The sequence below is a fragment of the Lissotriton helveticus genome, chromosome 10 (assembly GCF_964261635.1).
Source record: "Lissotriton helveticus chromosome 10, aLisHel1.1, whole genome shotgun sequence".
Classification (NCBI taxonomy): domain Eukaryota; kingdom Metazoa; phylum Chordata; class Amphibia; order Caudata; family Salamandridae; genus Lissotriton; species Lissotriton helveticus.
In genome coordinates, this window is record NC_136071.1 from 229,191,252 (window position 1) to 229,207,441 (window position 16,190).

The following is a 16,190-nucleotide window of genomic DNA, read 5'->3' on the forward strand; positions in this document are numbered from 1 at the left end:
CGGTCTCCAGGCAGTAGAGGCAGACATCATGGGGTCCGGCACCGACATATTACGGCGGCACGACCCAAAAGACTTGAAGCCGGGCATCCCTACGTGCACCAGGAGACAATTTGAGGAGACAAAAAGTCTCAAAAAGTGGCCAAAAAATGACCGAGGTATGTGCTCAATCCGGATCTGCGCTTTCGGCGCAGAAAAAGAAAGCACTGACGTCAGCGCGCATGGGTGGCACCTAAGTACTCTCCGGGATGTCATCTCGGCGCCTACGACGCCAGTGACGGACGCAGAGCAGCAGGACGTCACCTACTGGCGCGCAGAGGTACAGCTAAGCTGAAAAACGTTCCAGATCCTGTCTGACGCCTGGGGATATTCTAAGGTAAGGAATTTATCACTAAAGTGTCTCTTTCAGATATTAAGATTAGCAATTCTATCACATTCACTTACTACATCAGCTAAAGTAGTCCCCTTATCTTACACCAAAAATAAGGGGCTAACCCGGAAGTGGTCTACTGTTAATCAAGACTTTATGTTGAAGGAGATTATAAAGAGCAACCTTACACACGTACTGGATTGTTTGGAAGGAAATGTAAGCGTCTCATCCATGAATAAATCATATAAGGCAATATCTGAGACAATAAAGGTACTCCTAACTAAGAACCAGATTACATATAATACAATCAATTAAACTAACAGCGGGGTATGCAAGGTATGTCAAGTGGGGTAAGTATCACCCAATCATCCTTTTCTTCAAGTATACAAAGCCCTTTCAAATGAATTCTTGGTAATTGTGTGAGGAAATTGATCATGATCCTTTCACATGAGGAGGACGTACAGCAAGCTTTCCGCTGTTGATTGTGATCAATTTCCTCACACAAGTACCAAAAATGTATTTGGAAGTGTTTTGCGTACTTGAAAAACTTGAAAAGAATTATTGGGTGATACTTACCCCACTTTACATACCTTGGATACCCCAGCTGGGGATCATGATGACATGGAATATACATTGATTATATAACGCAGGATGCTCATTTTGTGATCCTGGATTCTCCTTTTAGAGGCTGTCCTTTTTTTTTTTTTGTCCTGAGGAAGACCCGCTAAGATGTATAGCCATTAACACGCCATCAGAGGGTCAAAACATCGGTGTAATTATTCAATGTCCTGTGTCAGCTATCCTACAAATATATAAAGGAAACAATACAAGGATACTTTGAGCTTCACAAGTGTAGACCTTTGACTACGTGAGGCTTTTATGTCTTCATGTCTGTATATGTGAACACTGTAAACATTTTTGATTTTCCATGTTATGTTAGTTTAACTGATTGTATTATATGTAATATGTGTGTTGCGTACAACCAGAATAATACATATTATTGATGAAGTACTCTTCATTGTCATAGTTCATGGACATTAATAATTTCGATGTGATGAGGTAAGTAAGGGATCACTAAAAGTAGCTCTCGCATACAGCCTGATGGGGATCATCATTGGACCCTTCATTTCTGTGCTTAATAAAAAGCATTTCTCACAATTTTTGCTGAAATTGTGACATCCAACAGGACCACTTGTAGTTTAAACACATCGACACAGGCATAAGAGGCTCCAGGTAATGTGTCACACCTCCAGCCAGTACTGGGTTTCTGGTCAGTAGCATTGTGAATTCTTGGATTTTTAAGGATACACTTATATCGATACAAGCAAAACGATAAGTCTCAGAATGAAAGATTGTGTTGGCCAAACATATAGAACTTCTTGATGTGAACTGAGCACTTGGCAGATATGAACACAGACGATGGATGGGAATTAAAACAAGACACATACATTTCCTCTTTATGGTACGGAAATTTGACCTGTTGTCTGTTTGAAGCTTTAAAACCTTTGATGTTTTCTTTTTTGGTTACCTGAATTCAAAGAAATGTTGTGTTTTAAGTAACAATTTCACGTATGTTCATTTATTGTTCTCCTTCCAAAGGTTTTCATAACCAGTAGTTATAATTCCGTGTACACAACAATGGGGGCTGGTGCCATAGTAACACAATTAACAGACAGTTACCTTATGGCACTACCACTTCTGGACATAAAAGGGTGCTATCTTGCAACAAAAGGCCTCAAAATTGATCTTGTTGCAGAGGAAAAGAGACTATCAAATGCAAAATAATATGTTGCTTTGGGCTTCAAAAAGTATTGGCCCAAAGATAGACATCAAGAGTTCCTCACAAAATGCAATGTCTGACTCAAATGTTTGCTTAGATGGCTGAGTTTCATTCTAATAGAGCCTAAATGAAAACACAAGCTGCAATATTATCATGATGAAAGCGCTAAACTCTGTTCCTGAAGCATGAAACTTGTACACCTCTACTGCTCAACCAGTTTCAAGGCAAGCAATTCCAAACAGAGAACTCAGGTCATTTATCTGTATTATCAATACAAATATCCTGTTATTTCAGAGCTTTAATGGAGAACTCCTATGCAATAACATTGTGGAGGTCATAGCTCTCTTGGTTTGAGGGGCCAGTGGATTATACATTGATAGCTCTTGGGCTACAAAGTAAGGACTGACACGTACCACTAAGGATTCTCCAGAACACGTACATACCGTAGATGGTAATCCTTTAGTATCAGGGCCTGTTTTTGAAATGACAACACCATTACAGCTACTCTTTGGTTCTCATCAAGTGGAGATTTCCTTCGATATAATTGCCATCCCTAATCATGCTGTCATTTTAGGAGTATCTTGCTAACACAACATAAGCCGTACATTAACCAGGAGGTGCGTACTATTTCATAAAAAAAATTCTGGGGCCACAAAGTACAGTCTGGGATGTGCTTGAGGCCCACATCAATGCTGGAAGATTATCGACATAGTAATAATTTTTTTTTTTTTTTTTAACGGAAATTGGAAGATTCACAAAAAAATGGGGGAATGTTTTTTCCCCTTTGGCTTATGTTGAAACCAAGGCAATTTTAGGCTGGAGACATACAAGTTAATTACCTTCGGTAACGATGTATCTGGTAGAGACGATTCTAGCCGCAGATTCCTTAACGTAGAATTATCCCCAGGCGTACAACTGGATGTGGAAAATGTTCTTTCCCATAGCATCTCTGTGCACCGGGTGGGGGGGGGGGGGGCGGTACTACGTGACCGCCCTGATGTCATCCTCTGGCGTGACGTCAGCAAGGTCAGATAAGCCCCACCCTGGCGCGCCAACGTCAGTTTTCTTCGAGGAACTTTTCCGCGCCACAACGTGGAGCCATCACAAACAAAAATTGTGGGAATATGGGAACAGTGTGGGAACAAATCAGATAAATAGAAAGGGAAGAAACAAATGGTGAGGAACAGCACCATTTGGGAGAGTGCCAAGCACTGTGGTACCGAAAGTCATAGAAGGGAAGAGCGGAGCACAGCTACTGCAAGCAACCCTGCAAGCAAATACGACATCCTCCCTGGGGGCAGAAAAGCATGAGAAAAAAGTCACAGCAGACAAAAGAGGCCGGCAACCCCAGTCTATAAACAGTGAGGGGCAACAAGGTCAGAACAGAAGAGTAACAACAATTTACCCCAAGACAACACCACAAGGAGAGGCGCATTCCCTGTAAAGAGCTAAGGGTCAAGGCGCAGCCAAGAGACCCCAACTCAGAGGACTGCAGAGGAGTCAGAAATTTCAAGCAATGAAAAAGGGAGAAGAACATGAGTAGGCCCCACACTGGAAGACCCGGGTACAGGGACGCAGAAGTACCCAGGAACCCACCAACCAATCACCAGAAAGGAAGGAGTGGGTCAAACAAACAGAACGAGCATCTCACTAGGGAGGAAGTGAAAGATGGCACTCGCAGAAGACCTAGAGGCAGGCGAGTGCAGAAGACCAAGCTGAAGGTCCTCGCAGAACGGGGAGGAAGGGCGGGTTGTGAAGGAATCTGCGACTAGAATCGTCTCTACCAGATACATCGTTACTGAAGGTAAGTAACTTGTACATCTGATAGAGACTACTAGGCGCAGATCCCTAGCCATACCCAGAAGGGAGGAGGGACTGCGAGAGAGCCTTCCAGTAGGAAGAAACACAGGGCCCCAGTAGGGGTTGCGTAATGGGGACAAGAAGGGTGTCCCTGCCCCCACCAAGCAGAAGGAGGCAAGGACGAGGCCAGGGGAGGCCAGGACACCCCCAGTCCATCCAAGGTACCTCCACCAGAGAGCCCCGTAGGGACATACAACGACTGAGGTGTACTGAGGAAGAAAGAGCCACCCCAAACTCTAAGGAGAAGAGGTAGAAAGGGAGGCAAAGCCCTCCACAGGAGAACACACAAGTGAAGGGGACAGCGGGCCCGACCTCAGTCTTGAGTCAATGGGCAGGGCAGGGACGGTTCCACAGTCAAGAAAGGCAGGCAACAGAAGAAAGACGTAGTCTTGCAAGTTTCCAGCAGAACAAAAGGTAAGGGAACATGCCAAGGCCCCCGGCTGTTGACCAGAAGAGCAGGCGTGCGCAGCCGGCAGCTGGCAAGTACCATGAGGCCGAGCACCCAAACCAAGGCGAACACAAGACGAAGGCAAAGGCCAGGGAAATCCAGAATAACCCCAAAAGGGAGGCCGTTCCAAAAAAAAACGGCCCATGAAAAGAAGTGGGACCAGCCAGAAGAGAGGAGGAGAATTAGGTAGGATGGACAAGGCCGTCCACCAGAACACAGGAAAAAATTTGGAAATCCAATCCCCCCTGGAACAGCAGATAGAGGGCCAGGCCGAAACACCAGACAAAAAAGGGTGGAAACACCACCGCACAATGCCGCAGACGGCATGCTAAAGCCGGTCCAGCGATGCAGCGGATACTGAAAAGGACAGAACCTGGAGCAGCGCAAGCTATGCCCAGACAAGAGCAAAGAAACTGCACCAGCGGTATACAGTAACACCAGGAAAGGCAAGGAACCCGCAAGGGGGAGTCCACACCCTCCCAGCGTAGGACAGAGATATACAATAGCTACAAGTACCCCACTTAGGGTAAGACACGTCCAAAAGAAAACATGGGAACCACTCTTAAGGAAAATATCCCGCATCAGAGAAGAAGAATCACAGACAGCTTAGCAATCAGCCAAAAAATACACAATTGCCAAAGGGGCTGAACCAGCAACCAACAGAAGTGAGGGGCCAACCTAGGGACCCCGAAGTCAAACTACACAGAACATACTAACGGGCCACTCAAAACACCAGATTCCAGGAAGAAGGTGGGATAATGCCTCCCATCAAGCCCCGGAGGCTCAACAAGCCAGCTTACGGATGGGAGGAGGACGGAGCCCCGCAAGGAGACGCTGAATGGCAGAGTCCGCATGAGTGTTAAACAAAAGAACCCCATTAAAGGGCAGGTCAACCAGATGTTCCCTAATATTCTCAGGAAAAACAGCATCCCGCAACCAAGCATGGCGACAGAGTCACAGAACTGGCCATAGCACGGCCGAGAGCATCAGCAATACCCAAGGCCGCACGGAAAATAAACGCGGCCAACTCCCGACCATCACACACATGGTGTCGTAGATCAGCGCGGACACTGTCATGGGAGACGTGAGAAAGAAGGGACTCCAAAGAATCCCACAGGCTGGAGGTAGCCCTGGCCAACACACAAAGTGTGTTGAGAGCTCGCAAAGCAGCACTGGAGGAAGCGAGAAGTTACACCCCCATGAATCCATCCCCAGGGCCTCCCGTGAGGAAGGAAACAACACCACAGGCAAAGGCGGAAAAGCAGTCCACAGAAGAGGGCCCTGAGTAGAAGGGTGGAAGGAAAGGCAGACAGGGTCATGTGGAGCAGTACGGTGGTGATGTAGGAGCGGCTGAGGCACCGGATCACCCATGGCAGGACGCCCGTAAGTCCCAGAAGAGAGTAGACGGCTGCAAACCAAGCCGTCTGTCCCCAAGTCCAGCTAGAGGAAGAAGCGGTCAGCCCCTGAATAGTGGGGGATCCACGGACAAGTGTGGAACCTGAGGGGCCCCAGGGGAAGGTAGAGAAGCCGGCCGAAAAACCAACCGCAAGCTGCGGAAAAGAGGGTCCAAGAATTGAGGCTGTGGGGACGGCGAGGAACCCTCCCTGGAAGACGCCGGTGAAAAAGCAACAATGCAGCGTCCCGTCTCCGGAGAAGAAGAGACCAGGAGATGACAAACCTCCGGAGAGGAAGGAACCTCTGGAGACAAATTGAGGACCCGACGCCGGCACGGTGCTGTGGAGTCCGCCACAGGCGCCGGCTCGACATCGATCGGTGCCGAGTCGACCTCCACCACCACTTGCTCCCTAGGAGAATGGGGTGCGGTCGGAGCCGGTTCGGCTAAGGAACGGCACCAAAAAAGTGCCGGCTCGACCTCACACGAGCCAGCCGCCCGCATACTGGACCGAGAGGGACTCAGGAAAGCACCCCAGGCCCTGGCCGCCACCCGTGGCACCGCCAGGGCTGGAAAGGAAAGCCTTCGGCGCCAAAACAGCACCCGCTCGGCCTCTGCCGAGGCAGCCGCCTGCTCAGAGGACCGAGAGGGGCTAGGGGACAAGCCCTGAGTCCCAGCTGTCTCCTGCGATGCCACAGGGAGCCCCGTAGGGATTTGCGGCGAGGCAAGGACCCTGTGGGTCAAAGAGGGGAACCCCACAGGACTGCATCTCGATGACACCACCCTCCAAAACCTCAAGCCGAACCCTTCGGCGCCGGGGCTGAAGCCACCGGCGATTCCACAGAAGGCCCCGCAAGAGGCAAGGGATCCGTGGACATCTCAGGAGGTGGAGGAGGGGCCAAGGAAGCCTGCAGAGCCACAACGTAGGCTGTCATTTGGGCACTAGTCACCCAGATGCCAGGAAACGGCAGGTAAGGTGACGACAGGCGAGGGTGCATGTCCCGTGGGGAACCCGCGCCCTCTGCTGAACGAGGACAGGGCCTCGGAGAAAAGCTGCAGGACCTACCAGCTGGCGAGTGACGCCCTTGGGGCTATGGTGAAGGGTGATGCTGCAGTCAGAATGGCGGCTCCTGGCTTCCGAGGTAGAGGATGGACGCTGGGACAACAACGACCTGGACAAGCGGGCCAACAGCAATTTCATCCGGCGCTCCCGCCAGGACTTCGGTTTTAGGTGCTGACAAGCATCGCAGTCCGTCGAGTCATGGTGCTCGCCCAAACACCACATACAGATCGGGTAAGGGTCTGTCGCCGACATCTGATGTGCACAGGAGGTACACGTCTTGAAGCCCGAATTTTACATGGTTACAGCTAAAACAAAGCTGTTTTGTGCTTAAACAATTAGGAGTTTCCCAGGTAAATTGTATCTATTGGCGTGTATGGAACTAAAAAATGAAACCTGGACTAGAGCAGTAAATTATGTCTGGACCTGGGAAACTTAGCAACTATGACAGTGATCAAACTGAGCTTTCCTACCAAACAAATGCTTTTCAATATATCAGTTTTACTTGGTATAATATTTCATTTAAAATATGGCCATCACACATCTATGCAGTTTCCTGTAGGTTAAAGACCCAACATAATATTTATACAATATTTTAGTCTTTTAAGCACCTGCTGACCCACCCCCTACTCACTAACTGTGCCCATTACACTTATGCTCACTGTTTACATAGTTTTATGTTTATGGGACTTGTAAGCGCTCGTATACCAACGGTCTCATGGCGCTAAAAGGAGAGGGGAGCTATCTTTCAGGCTCTAACAGTAAGCTTGGGTGAATAACCATGTCTTAAGTTTTTTTCTAAAGCTGGGATATTCTGAGGTTAGTCTGATTTCAATTGGAAGGGAATTCCACAATGTGGGGCCTAATATCGAGAAGCGCAAGCCACCCATTTTCTTTCGTTTAAATCTTGGAATAGTCAACATGTTCATTGTCGCTGATCTAAGATTCCGTGTAGGCAAGTATCTTGAGATCTTGGTGGATATGAACTTAGGTCCTGATTCGTGAAGAGCATTAAAAATTATACAACGGGTCTTAAACATAGACCCCTGTATCACAGGAAGCCAATGAAGCTGCTTCATTAATGGTTTGGTGTGGCAATGTCTTGGTTGCTGAAAGACGAGCCTAGCTGCTTGATTTCGAATGAGCTGTAACCTATGAATTTGGCTGGCAGGGATTCCTAAATATATGGAATTGGCATAATCCAACCTTGACATTATTAGTGCGAGCAAAATCGCCTCCTTGGAGAAAAATTTCCTGATTTTCTTGATTTGTTTTTCCTTAGACATCCACAGACCAATCACTTAAACGTTCACCTATGAGCAAGGCTGCCTATCAGGCAGTACAAGCTGAATTGCCTGTAGAAATAAAGCCAAAAGAGGGAAGACAAATGTACCTGTTCAACATCATTTCTGATTCTAGGTTTTGTGTCTAAGGTCATTTCAGCTTGTTCTTTAAGCAGTGCTGACCTCATCATAAAATAAGCTGAACTGACTATAGAAAAATTCCCAGAACAAGAAAAGGATGTTGATTGGTTAGCAAAAAATGAAAGAAGAAAACAGAACTCGGACAGCTTTATTTCTCTGCTGCCCTTTCCTAGGAATGTTTGCGGGCCACGAGGAGGAAACCCATGGGCCGCCAGCATCCCACTGGCTGCACTGTGAGTACCACGGCCCTAAAGAGTTCACTTCAGGTCTAATCCCCGAAATCAAAATGATAAATTCCCTACAAGGAGTACCAGTATTGTACCACCACTATACAGATCTCTTTGAGAAACCAAAGGAACTTGCTCTACCTCCACACAGAGAATTTAACTGTGCAAATTTGATTGAACCTGGAACATCTGTATCCTTTGGAAGAATTTATTCTCTTTCCGATTTGGAGAAAGAGGTAATTAAACAATATCTAGAGCACAATCTACAGAAAGGCCTTATTAGGCAATCATCCTCTCCTGCGGGAGCCTCAATGTATTTTGTACCCAAAAAAATCAAATGAATTAAGACCCTGTATTGACTACAGAGGACTAAATAAAATTACCATTAAGTATTGCACCCTCTTCCACTGATCAAAGACATTTTAGGAATCTGTAAAAGGGTCTCAAATATTCACCGAACTTGATCTAGCCAGAGCGTATCACCTTTTACATATCAAGGAGGGCGATGAGTAGAAACAGCCTTTAGGGAACCATTAGGCCACTTCGAATATCAGGTCATGCCCTTTGGTTTGAGTAATACCCCAGCATTTTACTAACAATTCATAGATCACATTTTTTCTGATATCCTAAATCAATTTGTTGTCATTTACCTGAATGACATTTTGGTATTTTCCCCAATTTTGTTTACACTAGTCCCATTTATGTCAGGTGCTAGACAGACTTTGTGTGAATCAATTATGTTGTAAACCTGAGAAGTGTTATTTCCATCTTTTTGGAGTTGAATATCTTGGACTTTGATTGAACAACCAAGGAATATCAATGGATGCAAAAAAGGCAGCTGCAATATTAGATTGGCTATCCCCCTCTAACGTCAAAGAGACCCAGCAATTCCTTGGTTTTGCCAACTTCATTCTATTTTTCTATTTTTATTGCCAGTTCATTGATAATTTTGCTCTCCTCACCAGTCAAATTACAGGATTCCTACGGAAGGAGATGCTGCATCAGGGTTTCTGATGGGACCTAAAAGCTGACACTGCTTTTCGAGAATTGAAACAAGCCTCCACCCCAGCACCTGTTCTTTGGAATCCTGATCCGACACACAAATTTATAGTTGAAATAGATGCCTTGGATAGAGGTATCGGTGCCGTTTTACTGCCACTCCAACAAGACGACGGGTTAGAATATCCCGTCTTTTATCTCTCGCATACTTTGGCTAATTCAGAGGAACTATTCAGTTCTGGATAGAGAATTTCTTGCCATACAGATAGCCTGCTCTAAATGGAGACATTTTTTGATGGGGACCTTTTGAGGTCATGACAGATCACACAAATCTACAGTATCTCATGAATATGCAGTGTAAAAACAGCTGATTAGCACAATGGCATACTTTTTAAAATCAATATGGCTTCTACATCACGTACATTAGAGGCTCACAAAACATTCTTCCTGATGGTCTTTCAGGTAAATATCCTCAAACTCCAACAACGCACCACCAGCTAGGTCTTCCTTCCAATAAAATCATTAGATTAGTACAGTCTTTTCTGGAAAGGGTACAAACTGAATATACCAAGGTACCTCAAGAAAAGTGGAAAAGTGTACAAGGAACTCTACGTAAACAAGGAACTTTATTATTTAAAGGAAAGGATCTGTTCAGTCCAACTAAAGAATTGAAGACGAAAGTACTCAAGATGTGCCATGATTCCCCAGTAGCTGGGCACATAGGGATTTGAATTACGTTTGCATTGATTAGTCAATCTTTTTGGTTGTCTTCCGTCAGTCAAGATACTGAACTCTACATTTAGTCCTGTATCATTAAGTACCTTACTAATTATGGTGACTGTTGACTCTTTTTCAAAAATGGCTAATTTTACGGCCTTTGCCTTCAGCAAGACACTTGGTGAAATCTTTGTGAGAGATTTTCCATTTGCCTGGTCTACCACGAGTCATTATTTCTGATCGTGATCCTCAATATATTTTCATTTCTGGAAAGCTTTTTGTAGGTCTCCCCAAAATGAGGCTGTCCTGTCTTCCAGTTTCCTTTCCTCAGACCAACAGTCAGACTGAGGGACTGAATAAAGGCCTAGAGCAATACCTTCTGTGCTTTTGTAATACCACCCAGAGTGATTGGTTCTCCTACTTGGCATTAGGAGAGTTCGCCTACAATAACCCAATCCATAGTGCCACACAAACATCTTTTTTTGTTGTCAGCGGAAATGTGGCTACCGGAAGGGGTTTCTCTTACCTTTGGCACACCAAGACTTATATGACCAGATATTGAAACCGCATGAGGATCTTATCAGATGTCATAGTCTTGACAATGGCTCCCTATGGGACTGAGCTGATGCATTCTAGGCCCATACAGCCATAAACAAAGCTCACTGACCACCTCCACCCCACTATTTTTTCCCACTTACCGAGATAGTGAGTCAAAGCCTTGACTAAAGGACAATGAGATCTGCTGTGATTAAGTGACAGTGCTAATCTTCACCATTTTATGTTTCAAAAAGGCTTTTCCTACCTTCTTGAGCTCTGTAATGAAGAAGTCGATCATGGTTTTCACCTGCGGTGCCCTGGAGGAGAAGAGGATCAGCTTCTCGTTGGTGAGGTTGAACTCTAGCATGTTCTGGGACAGGATGGTCACAAACATGATATCTGTGTAGCTGGTTGGAAAGATTGAAAAATGTGTGAGTAATGAATAAGCAGAAAAAATATTAAGACAGAGCAACATTCAAAAACGAGGTTCGGGTTTTTCATAAAACACTATATTAACTTGTTCAAAAATGTATATTTGTTTGGAGAAGTATTTAACCTTCTCTGGGTAGCACCCATTGCCGCTTATGTCGCAAAAGTGGATAGGAACAGATTGCTCTATGCAGGCCATTGTACATCAAGTGGTGCTGAAGACAAGTGGAGAGAGCCCTTTTAGAAAAACTGTAACTGCTTGTGTATAAAGTAAATTAACACCATTTTATGTGCCATTTTGGGCCAGGGCACATATGTAGAGCAGTGGCTTTACATTGTTTTCACTACCTATTTAATGGGGTATGAAACACAATGATTTTGCCCCTAAGTTAGTGCCATAATTCACAAGTGAAAAGCTTAGAAAAATTAGTTTCTACTTTTTACTCAGTCGAAGCAACAACGTAGAACATCACCAGATTGCACTATTGTTTTAACCAAGGAAATCTATGTTTTTTAAATGTATTTTCTAATCAATCACAATTCTACTTTTTGGATTCAGGAATTTTATAACTGTGTAGTATTTGCTATTGTTTGTATTACTTCATAAGTAAATCATAATCTGCACTCCAACAGCATAAGCATAAGAGATACTGATTGTTGAACATGGGTGCTTTGATTTTGGTTTCTCACAAGTTTACAGAAATAAAATTCGAAGTACTGAATTTTGGATTCTGAAGTTTAATTACAGAAACAATAAATGAAATCAGTGATGAAACAATTTTAGTGAAATATCAATAATTTAGTACTTTTTTTGTCCTGATGATTAATCAGGGGTAATTCGGAAAGTATTGGGTAGCTGTGCACAAAAGAGGCATATGCTGGTAGGATGGACACACACACGAGACAAAGGTCGTTCTTCTGAGTGATTTAAAATAGCAAATACAAATAACAGACACTATAACACACAAATAAAAATCCAATATTCAGTTATTAGCTTTCTTTTCTTTTCAATAGAAGTCAATTGAATGTCCATGTACTCACATCGTGGCAAATGGGTCTATTACCAACTATTAGTAACTAGTAACATGTACTTTCCACAAGGGTGATTATCTGGATATACCGGTATTTCGTATCAGGCATCACAACTACGTTTTAAGGTTTCCCAAAAATTCAGAGAGCATACAAATGTTGAAACATGTTGAAATTTTTGTTTAGGTATTGTCCACACATTCAACAGCAGGCAAACACAAGTCAAAAGGGATTGAAGCATGGTTCAAAAGTATTGGGCTTAAGTTCAGCAGAGGGCCACAGTCACAACCAAACAGTATGATGAAGAGTGGCTGACCCTGGTTATGAGACATGGTGGTGGCACAAGGCTTGTTCTGTACAGCACACATTCCTAGATGTTTGATGGCTATGTAGAAGGCTTTTGGAGGGAAATCACAGCAAACACCACTAGTTAACCGCTTCCATGCGGCGCCGATTCCGCCCCTGTGCTGGACATTCCAGAACAGGGCGCGGTCGTGACGGAACCGTTCCGTCATCAGCACAGCTCAGCCGTGACTGATGACGGAACGGTTCCGTCACAAGCATGGAAGGGGTTAATATCCCTAAAAGGCAAGTAAGTATTCTGGGGATACATATGGCCCAAACGTTTTTCTATGTTAGACAGAGATTTCCACTAGCCTAAATCGTATTCAGTCATATGATGCTTGCAGCATCTTGAGAATACTGATGTTTAAAAAACTGTTTACTATAAAAGTGTGGTGTATAATGTCATTTTAATGTATTTTCTTTTGGGTATATTTTTTCTTTGATTTTATATACAAATCTATGTTTAGTGATTGTTTTATGATGTAATTGTTGGGTTTATTTGGACAATTGGGTGTTATTTGTTTCATTATGAAACTATCTTAAATAATGTTAAATGATTATTAGGTTAAGCATGACAATGATTTTAATAGTTATTATTTTCTCTAAATCTTTAATTATTGTGATGTTATGAATTATTTTGATATTTATGTTTTTTTCAGATTGTGGGTTTTATTGTGGATTGTTTGGGTAGCATTTTATTTAAATTATTTATTAATACCAAATGAATAATTTTACATAATTATATTACATTATTTATGTAAACATTACATTATTTAGTGATTTAAAATAATTTACATATCTATTTAAATACTGAGGTTCATTAATTTGTGCTTTTTACAAAAATTAATTGTGTATTATTTGGAGAATTGTTTGGGTATTTTATTATTACTAGTGAAATTTATTGACATAAATATTTGGTACTATTGTGGTTTTATATTTTCTACTATTTAAGTTAATATGTGTGTGTGTGTGTAATATGTGTGTGTATTCCTTCTTTTTTTAAGGAATTCATCTAAAAACGAATTTCCAATTTAAATCTAAATCTATTTATTGTAATATTATTAGTATATAGTCAGTCAGAAATACATTATTTGGTTAAAAAGAAATGAAAAATACACATAAACATTAAAACAACGCAAAAATACTCTAAGAATGTTTCCATATTACAAATTGAATTTCACCCAGGCTGTATAAAATACATTCAATACAGATACATATAATTTGCAAATAACACCAAAGAATAAACAAACCTAATTGCCTCTTCTTAATTCTGAGTGCTCCTGCCAGAACATTCGCAACATTAAACATAGTAAAGGACTTGATAGCATTTGCAGGTAAACCAAGGCTAGTCTTATATATTGAAACCATTGCTTTCTTAACAAAGGCACTAGGAAATGTTGCCATAACACACAGTAATGGTCACAGGACATAATAAATAGGGCTCCTGGTTTTATGGTATTCATTTTTTTGACATTTCAGTCTGTATTTATCTATATTTATTTTTTGCTAATTTTATCTGTATTTATCCATATTTAGTTTGGGTTTTGTGGAGAAATGCAGCTGAAATTAGTATATTTCCACATTTATTTAACCTATAAATATGCACTCATGCTTGAAGGCCTGCCAAGTTTTAATGCTGTGAACATCCACAGAAGATAAATCAATGCACTTATATGAAAATATGCAAATTTCACAATGCACTTATATGAAAATGTGCAAATTTCAGTATCAACCTTGCACATATCTACTGCTGTTAAATCCTCTTTCCTAAAATTCCTTTCTTTTTTTACCCTCTTACCTATCAATCCACACAGCTATTGCCCTGGCAGACAGTATTTAGACAGTATTTAGAATTACTCAAAAAACAAACCAATTTCCGTTTTTATCTACATTTAAAAAATAAATACAGACAACAAAACACATTTTTTATGTCTGTATTTATGTGTAAAAATCAGTAAAAACGGAAAACAGGGTGCCTTAATAATAAAGTACATAGTGTATTTTTTTTTCATCCTCATTTGCCTCTAACCCCCGCAAGCTAGTAGTCTGCCGGTCTCCACTGTTACTCGCATTGGAGCGGTAGGTTTTCAATTTTGGGTACCTCCATATCGCCAGCCTACCAGTGGTACACCAGCATCCCACCTGTTGCTGACCTCTCGTTGTTTATGAGAGGGTGGTCATGCTCTCTACCAGTTTCGAAGAAACCAAAGACCAGGGTTGTCGATGCAACCCTCCCTGGATCACTATTCCCTGATGACCCTGTGATACCCAGGAGGGTCCATCCATCGCGGTCTGAGAGCTTCCCAGAGGCTTAATCATAGGACAAAAAAAGAAGATGTTCTTTACAAATTACGTAGACGAGTTTTATTTTTATACTGTCTGAGCGGGAGACCATTTTAAAAGACAGTCCCAAATTTCTGTTTTCTTACTGTTTTTCAGTCTGCCCAGGTCAATTATAGATGTTTTATAGACTGATGAACGCCATTCAGTATGTGTGGGAGGGGAAACCTCAACCCTTTTTTTGCATATTTCACACCTGGCCAGCAGAATAGCGAAGAAAAGAAAACTCCTGGCATGTCCAATTATTTCCGTTTGAATACCAAATATTATTAGGCTTAAGGTGATATGTCCTGGCTGTCTTAAGATGGTCGTGAGGGTGAAAGACACCTTTTGCCAAAAGTCCAAGATGGCCGGACAAGTCTGAAACATGTGTGTGTCTGGGGCTCTTGCCATATTGCATTTTTTACATCTTGCCGGTAGATCGTTGAACATCTTTGAGAGTCTTGCAGGGGGCAGGTATGCCCTGTGCGTTGTGAAGTAATGATTTCTTCTCATCCAAGCTGGCTTCACAACTGAGAACAAAGTGTTATATGAAACCTGCCATAGCTCAGTGCAATCCCCCTCTACGATCAACTCTTCCCATAATTCGCTGGCTAATCTGAAGTCTCTGTCTATTGCACTCTCAATTGCCCAATAGAAAGAGGCTACCTCTTTCTTGCCTACTCGCTTTTTAACCAGGAGATCTTCAAGATCGTTGCCCAATCCTATCGGCTCTTTGTGATTTTGAGACCAGCTTTTTAACTGTATGTATTTAAATCTCGACATGCCCCCTTCCATTTTATCATCTAATGTTGCCAAGGGAAGTAGAGGACCATCTTCCGTTAAGTCTCCCCATGTTGTTAAACCTGCTGTTCTTATTGGTATAGCAAGCACATCTTTAAGGCAACTAGGAGACCCTGGGCTGTCCCACCACGGGGCTAATCTTGAGTAATACTCGAGGCCTATTAATATTTTAATTCTGGCCTATACTTGGGCAGCTCCGCAACAAACTTTCAGCCTAACCTTTTTGAATAATTTTTTGTCTCCATATTTAATTAGAAAGCCTTCTTGGGAAAGCTCTAACTGGTTAAGCATTGCTTTAAACATTTTCCCCCTATCCGAATCGTCTGGATGCTTTAGCAGCATTCTTGAATGGGTTAGTTGAAATGCCCACGCATAGTACTGAACATCCGGGAGTGCAAGACCACCTTTTTCCCTTCTCCGTCTAAGCTTTTTCCAGGAGATCCTGGTTGCCT

At 42.9% G+C, this 16,190-nt stretch overlaps 1 protein-coding gene across 1 annotated transcript in view; it reads right to left on the reverse strand.

Annotated features, from left to right (window-relative positions):
* MYO15A (myosin XVA) overlaps positions 1 to 16,190 on the reverse strand; it is a 1,426,381-nt gene that overhangs the window by 397,751 nt on the left and 1,012,440 nt on the right. Inside the window, exon 46 of the mRNA XM_078662701.1 lies at positions 11,078 to 11,219. Coding sequence (XP_078518827.1) covers positions 11,078 to 11,219 — 142 coding nt within the window. The remainder of the gene's footprint in view (positions 1 to 11,077; positions 11,220 to 16,190) is intronic.